This window comes from Ananas comosus, linkage group 15 (genome assembly GCF_001540865.1).
Source record: "Ananas comosus cultivar F153 linkage group 15, ASM154086v1, whole genome shotgun sequence".
In the NCBI taxonomy this organism is placed as follows: domain Eukaryota; kingdom Viridiplantae; phylum Streptophyta; class Magnoliopsida; order Poales; family Bromeliaceae; genus Ananas; species Ananas comosus.
The window spans coordinates 7,612,643-7,620,407 of record NC_033635.1 but is presented as its reverse complement, the minus strand read 5'-3'; the positions used below and the strand labels follow the sequence as shown (position 1 = coordinate 7,620,407).

Here is a 7,765-nt window from a genome sequence, read left to right as displayed (position 1 = left end):
CAAACTGCACAAAAACTGCCTCCTTGTACCGGTACACGGGTTCTTGTACCGGTACAAGGCCGACGAAAATGCAAACCCGAAGCTCGGGTTGCTCGGTCTGCGGCTCTGTACCGGTACAAGCCCGATGGCTGTACCGGTACAACCATCAACCCTTGTACCGGTACAAGGCCAGTCTTGTTCCGGTACAAGCCCTGCTGCAGGCTACCCGAGAGCTGTCCAAAAATTCCGATTTTGGAATTTTGGTGCCAAGTCCTACTCCAACATCCTCGGGATGCGTGCCAGGGGTCGGGACACTATCAACGACCCTCCAAAAACTGTGGAAAGGCTCCACATACAGATCAAACACTCGAATCTTGCAATTTGCTAAGATCCAGTGCATTACACTATTTGACTTGTAAGCGAAAGTATTATGATTGGGTTGTGAATTAACTCTAAAATGTTGGAGTTTAATCGAAGTGTATAGCTTCTGACTTCGCAGAGGGTTACGTTGGCGGCCGACAATATAATATCGGGAGTTAGTAGTGAGGCACACTTCATTACTTTCGCATGATTTGAGGTATTATTTCTTTCTTGCTTCTTTATACTATTGTTATAGACGCCTTATATGTTGCAGGCACACCAGGCGGGCTTCCGCTGGGTCCCGAGGCGTGACATAACCCAATTAGGGCTTCTCACAAGACCAGCCCAACTCATCCCACTCAGCCTCGTGGAGACTAGCTACCGCTCCATCACCCACTATAGGCTACTCACGGAGATATCATAATCGATCCATCACTCTACCTGTGATCTCACTATGCTCACTCTCTACATAAGATGCAACAATGCAAACTAGCACAGGATACAATATGATCAATCAACCTATCTCTTTTCTCTTTGACCCAATCTTATCGGTTAACCCGAAGGTTAAACCCCGACTCACAACCCAATCCCACAAATGAGGAGCACCACTATGACCCATTGGGGACCGTCTGTTGGGTAGCTACGTTAACCCACCTGTGAAAAACTCCGGAGATCACTGCTTGGATGGAGCGACCACCGCCAAGCCAACAAACGTAATGTGAGCATGATCCAATCCTCTAAACTTGAGAATACTCTACCAACTAGTGGTAACAATAATAGAGGATCTAGCAATCCCTAGCATGGTTCAGAGGATCTATTTCAATCCCTCGCATGCTCAATAACATTATATTACTAGATGCCATGCTACAAATGCATTGACCCAATCTTTTCCATATACACTTGAGAGTTTACCTAACTCATGTAGCGTTCATCAATGGGATATACAAACACCACACAATGTGAACACAAGCAATTATTCAATGCTTCATAATGATATGGTAGCTCAACACCATGCCATGATGCAATGACCCAATTTCTTATTCATACTTGAGCCTTTCCCAATTCATGTCATATCCTTATCATGCACAACACATTATGCCCAATTCATGTTCTATCATAAGGTTCACATTCAATGTCACAATGACAACCAATATATTATTTATTTCAATGTCCAGAATATTTTCTATATCCAATCCATTAGTTTTTCCTCTAGTAGTTCAACATGTCTCTAGAATTCATGTGTCACTAATTTCATGCATTCTAATTTTCAAGTTAGCATCACAATTATTTATATATATATCATAGGTAGCATGCAAGTTTCTATAACAAGAAATACTTGAGCCCTACCATGCACAAACAATACATGTATATATGCTCAACAAAAAGGAATTATACATAGGGCGAAATCCAACCATTCCGGATAGCACCACCTACCTCATATCGACGTCAAGAAGTGAGAAATCAAGTCCTGCAATTTACTGTTGCCATTTTAGCTCGACCCAAGCCTAACGAACCAAATTCCGCAAATCTCTCAATCGGACGCCGTAACCTCGTCGTAATCCAAAACGAAGTTGTCCTCCACGTCGAATTATCCTTCAATTAAGGTTTTACAAGATCAATTTGATTCTAAACCTCTTAGAGACAAAAGCCCCAATTCTAACCCTAGGTTTCATGAATCCGCAAGAACACCAAAATCTATAATAAATCTTTACCCAATCTAGTTTAGAATCATCTAGGGGTCCTAGACATCTCATTTACAAAAGGTTTAATCCAAACCTTAGCTTAAATTACAAAACTCACCATGGCCATCTTGGAAAAGAAACTTAATCCACCATTGGAGAGCTCCATCAAGCTTCTTCTCCACTTGAAACTTTCAAAATCTCCATTTCTTTCCTCTTTGATGGAGAAATTACAAAAGAGGTGGAGAGAGAGATGTGAGGTGTGAGTTAGAGAGAAAGAGAGAAAGAGAGAAGGCTCTCCTTTCTTTCTCACTCGGGTTGGACCAGAACAAAGGGAAGAAGGCAATTGTTACACACATAGGGCCCCCACCCATTACAACTTAAAATTTAGTCCAGTTCAAATCTGATACTTTTCACCGGAGCCCTTCTGAATGTCCGTTTACGCTCAATTTTGACAGTCAGACTCGGTTAAAATTAATAAGAAGAACGAAATATTAACTTTTCAGTTTTAAACTATTTTTTATCACCGAAAAGTCTACTGTTTAGAATCTCTAGTAGATAGCAGTCAGATTTTATTTTCCACTTTTCGGGTGTCGGAATGACATTAAACTTTAAATCTAGCCTCAGAAAAATAATTCCGATATATTCTCGAATTTTCATAATTTTCTAACACTGTAAATTTTTTGCTAAAAGATTAACCCCGATTCTTACAGAAAATTGTAAATCTTCTGTTTCTATTCCAATTTCAGTACAAGTCATTTCAGACCTATATTTTATTTATTTAAGTCTAATAAAAATAGTATGTTACACTATTTTTATTTCCATTTATTTTTATATTAAAAATTCGGTACATTATATATATATATAGAGTCCGGCTACTTTACTATCGGTAGCACGGGGCCTCCCGTCCTACCTAGTTGTTTTCGATGATGCGGCTTCCAAATCGACGATCGGCTCCGTTAGACTTGATCTATACTATTAAAAGTATTTGGAAACTAAATTTCATAATTTTTCAACATCATTTGACTAGCGATCAAAAGATCTCAAAATTGACAATTTTAATGGCCGATGTGGTGTGTTTGTGAGTTTAACGGTGTAAAACAATCCAAATGCGATGAAAATTTTATAGAAAATTCTTTTCACTATTTAGAGTAAGATCAGTATATCTGATCTTGAATTTAAATCTTTTATCATCATTTTTCATGAGATTTTTATTTTCAGCCGTTCAATTTTAGACTACTTGTTTGATAGGTAAATGATATCGAAAAATTATGAAATTTAGTTTCTAAATACTTTCAATAGTGTAGATCAAGTCTAACGGAGCCGATCGTCGATTTGGAAGTCGTATCATCGAAAACAACTTGGTAGCACGGAGCGCTCCGTGCTACCGATAGTATAGTAGCCTAATTCTATATATATATATATATAGAATTGAGCTCCTATGCTTTTAAAAGTACCAAGACATTAGTGCTTGTAAGTTTTTAGCCTTTAGATTAAAAAATATGTGGTTAGGATGATGTGGGCCCCTAGGGTTGAGTGGGTGGTTGGTTGAATAGTATAATTTAACGGGTGTAAATGATCAACAGTGCTGATCTAACGGTTAAAAACCTACAAGCACAAAATGATTGGTGCTTTTACAAGTACCATAGCCGGACTCTATATATATATATATATTCTCGGGTGGCAATTGCGGTCGTAATTTATAGCATAAACAGAAAAAGGGGTAAAAGTACTTTTGGTTTATTTGGATTTTTTAAAATGTAGGCAATTGCGGTCTACAAAATGACTATTTTAATGGCTGATATGGCACGTTTTTAAGTTCAACGGTATAGAAGTATCCAAATTAGATAAAAATTTAATAAAAAATTCTACTTAACATCAATAATAAGACTAATACTTTCGATTTGAAATTTGAGTCCTTTATCACTGTTTTTTATGAGATTTTTATTTTCAGCCATTCATTTTGAGGCTACTCGTTTACTAGACAAACGAAATCAAAAAATTATGAAATTTGGTTTCTAAGTAATTCCAACAACGTAGATCATGTCTAATGAAACCGATTGCCGAATTAGATGCTCTATTATTGAAAACAACTTATAAGTATGGAGGCTCCCGTACTTTCAAAAATATAGGAGCCTAACTCTCTATATATATTCTCGGGTGGCAATTGCTGTCGTAATTTATAGCATAAACAGAGAAAGGGGTAAAAGTACTTTTGGTTTATTTGGATTTTTTTAAATGTAAAACTGAAAGCTTTTGGAAATATATTGTTGAATTAGGCCGTAGAAATTTGATTTCTGGTGCCGTTGTATTACTTCTCATGAAGAAACTGCCGATTTAAATCCCGCGGACCGTTGGATGCGTCTAACGAATCGGAAATCCTAATCCTTGTCGGCAACGGAAAACGAACACAGCTTTTCGAATTTTCTTGCGGTTTTTGATGACCATTGGTACTCTCGTGTTACTGAGCCCCGAGTCATCATCACATTCGGAAATCCTAATCCTTGTCCCAAACGGAAAACGAACGGAGCTTCTTAAATATCCTATAACTCCTCTGCTCTGCTGCTACACACATTACTTCTCACTTCCCCTTGTCTCTCTTTCTCTCTCTCCCACGCAGACCAGTCCTCTTGTTCTCCTTGACCCCCCCTTTTTTTGGCGATTCGATCTCCCAGAAGCTATGGCATCGAGCGGCCACCCTCCTCGCAGCGGCGGCGTCGACGTTGATGTCTTTGACTACTCATACTTGCACCGGCGGCAGGAAGACCTGACGACGGCGACGATCAAACTGGTACTCTCAAGAATCTACTGTTGGAATCAAATCCGATCTGTCGAACAAATCACCTATGATCGACTCTTCCGGCGACCGGCCAGCGAGATGCGCCATTCCGAAGAGGCGATGATCGCCATCTCAGACATGCTTTCCGACTCTGACGTCCCAGTCGGAGACGTCGACTTGGAGCGGATCGCATATCGCATCTACTCCGGAGCCAGGAGGATTGCTTCCCGTGCAGAGCTTTTCGGAAGGGTCTTCTACATGATCGTGCATGTACAGATACCCGTGACGGAGCCATGGTGGGTGCGCGGAGGAGAGGGCAACGTCAACGACCCTGCTTCGGACCCCATGCCGTGGCGGTACATGCAGCCAGCGGAGCAGGTCGACGACATGCTGGCGGTGCCGATGGACGACGACGTGCTGGCGGTGCTGATGGACGACAACGTGCTGGCAGTGTCGATGGATGACGACGCTCTTGGCGGTGCTGGCGGAGGTTTCGGCGGGGTTCCGGCACCGAGCGCGTCCATTGAGAAGCTAGATAGGATGAGGTACCGTGACGAGGAAGGGCGCGGATGGTGCCGCGAACGAGCTTGTTCAATTTGCATGGACGAATTTGAGGAGGGGGCGCGGTTGTGCAAGATACCGTGCTCTCACGCCTTCCATGAAGAGTGCCTTACGCGGTGGCTCGAGCGCAGCCGCCTCTGCCCGCTCTGCCGATACAGTATTTAACGTGTGACAGAAGATCCTCTATATAATCTTGTGTAATTTCCTCTCTTATTATTTTTTTTTTTCCCTTCATACACACTGTTTCTTTGAAAGCGTAAAATATTCTGTAAAAGTCTTGGTTCTTTGCAAATTACATGAATACAAAGTTCTACTTATTCGGATCACTCAAATTCCAAATTCTTTTTCTGTGTGCACGTAGTTCCTTGCTGTCGTCTGTGATGCTACCGTTGCACTGTTGGCAGGCATTGTTATTTCGAAAATTTCAAACCATAGAACACATATTTAAATGACGAGGCACTTTATTCCGCATGATTGAATAGAAAGCCTACACATTCAGTAAATTAATATGGAAGTCGAAAATCAGTTGCGTGGACTGCATTTAATAGGTTCTCATTAGCGACATCATTGTGTCCTGTTGAATAATCCTTTTCACAGTTCTTTAGTACCTGTTAATTTATTTACAGTCAGAACAAGAATGTGTTCCAGAAAGTCAACAATTAGATTACGATATTCTCTTCTAGTCAATCCATGCTATAAATTTCAGCATTGTATTCTCTCAACAAAAAGAATTTGAGTGTTGTAAATATGTAAACTCTGTTCATAGTCCGAAAACAAGAGAAAAAAAAATTGAAATTGCAAAAGCAAGAGTTTTACATGCTCACTACAGAATATTATAATAGTTTCGGTGGGAAATTCAACAAAAAAATTGACATTGTCGAAGCAAAAATATATCTTGTGATTGCATGTGAAGAGATGTATATTTATTAAGATACAGATTGGGGGCTGTGACCCAGAAAATATGCGGCTGAGTATTCAAAAAGAGAAAACAGAAAAAAGAAACAGAATTTATGCTACTGCAATTTTGGCGGGAAAATGCAAGCCTCTTTTCAAAATTGCGAACCATTTCTTACAGGATCCCCAAAGCATGTGTCACGTGTGAGCTGATCAAGATCGTACATGAAATTCAGCTGTGAGTTAAGATATAAATATGAGAAGCAGATTAATGGTAATCAACTTGGCCCTAGAATTTACTAATTTCAGAACCAGAAAACAATCCAACTAATCAAATCCATTACTTTGTGCTAATTTGGTGCTGCTTACTTTGTTTCCTTCTTTTTGCTTCTTAGTTGCTACTTTGTAACATTTTTGGAATTGTAACTAATTAAAATGATAAGAGCTTGCCAAGTTGAAAATAATAATAATAATAAAACCAGTGAAGAGCTCCAAACAAAATGTGCTTTAGACCTTAAATTCTGAGATAAGAAAAGGAACTGTTGGGAATTCGATACTCGCCCCGATACCGGATCTTGTAAATCCGCAACCCGCTCCGATACCGACTGTTGTGGATTCGGTACCGATTGTTGGGATTCCGCAACGGAAGCGTTAAATCGGGTTTTAATCATAAACCTTCTCCTCAGCAGAAACTGATACAATCATAAAAGAGAAAAACATGCAGGTAAAATAACATTCATTAAATAAGAGAAGATTACACCTGATTCCTCTTCTGCACAGAGTAGCTACAACCCAAGGCCTCTTTCTGAATCTCTCCTACCCTTCTCTCGTCTTCTATACTCCCAAAAGATATCTCTCTCATCCTGTGCATCCGTGCACAAGGTAAATCAATGACTCACGGCTACGAAAGCCGCACACGTCCTCTTGCACCCATGCACTAGGTGCAACCAAAATCATGACCATCTTGGCCATGCCATATGGCTGTGGCTAATCCATACCACCACCAAAATAATAGCACATATGCTATATTTATAGCTTACATCAAAAGCTACCCAAATCCTAGTATAATTAGGATTCCTACTCTGATAAATATTTAAATCTATATTTAGTTTATCTCCAATAGATTTAAACATTTATCCTAATCTAGTTAGATTTATACTCTAATTAATATTTAAATATTAATTTATCTTCAATAGATTTAAATATTAATTCTTATCTAACTAAGATTCAACTACAAATCTAACAAAATCCTAACATTCTCCACCTTGGTTGGATTTGTAGCCTTCAACCGCTGCGTCGAGTTTACCATGCAAGCTCCACCTTGACCTTGTCTCCTCCGCTCGATGTCGCCGCATCCGCCGCTCCGCCTCGAGCGACTGTACCTCCGCGAACTTTCGGAACCCAAACCGTCTTCGCTCCCGTTCTGACTGTGATTCCTACTCTGATAAATATTTAAATTTATATTTAGTTTATCTCCAATAGATTTAAATATTTATCCTAATCTAGTTGAATT

General features: G+C 39.8%; 1 protein-coding gene across 1 annotated transcript; it reads left to right on the top strand.

Annotated features, from left to right (window-relative positions):
• LOC109721570 lies at positions 4,699-5,523 on the top strand. The gene has a single exon (XM_020249237.1). It carries the CDS (start codon positions 4,699-4,701, stop codon positions 5,521-5,523), a length of 825 nt encoding a protein of 274 aa, XP_020104826.1.

Coding starts and splice junctions, on each gene's coding strand:
- LOC109721570 (XM_020249237.1), top strand. CDS start 4,699: ATGGCATCGAGCGGCCACCCTCCTCGCAGCGGCGGCGTCGACGTTGAT.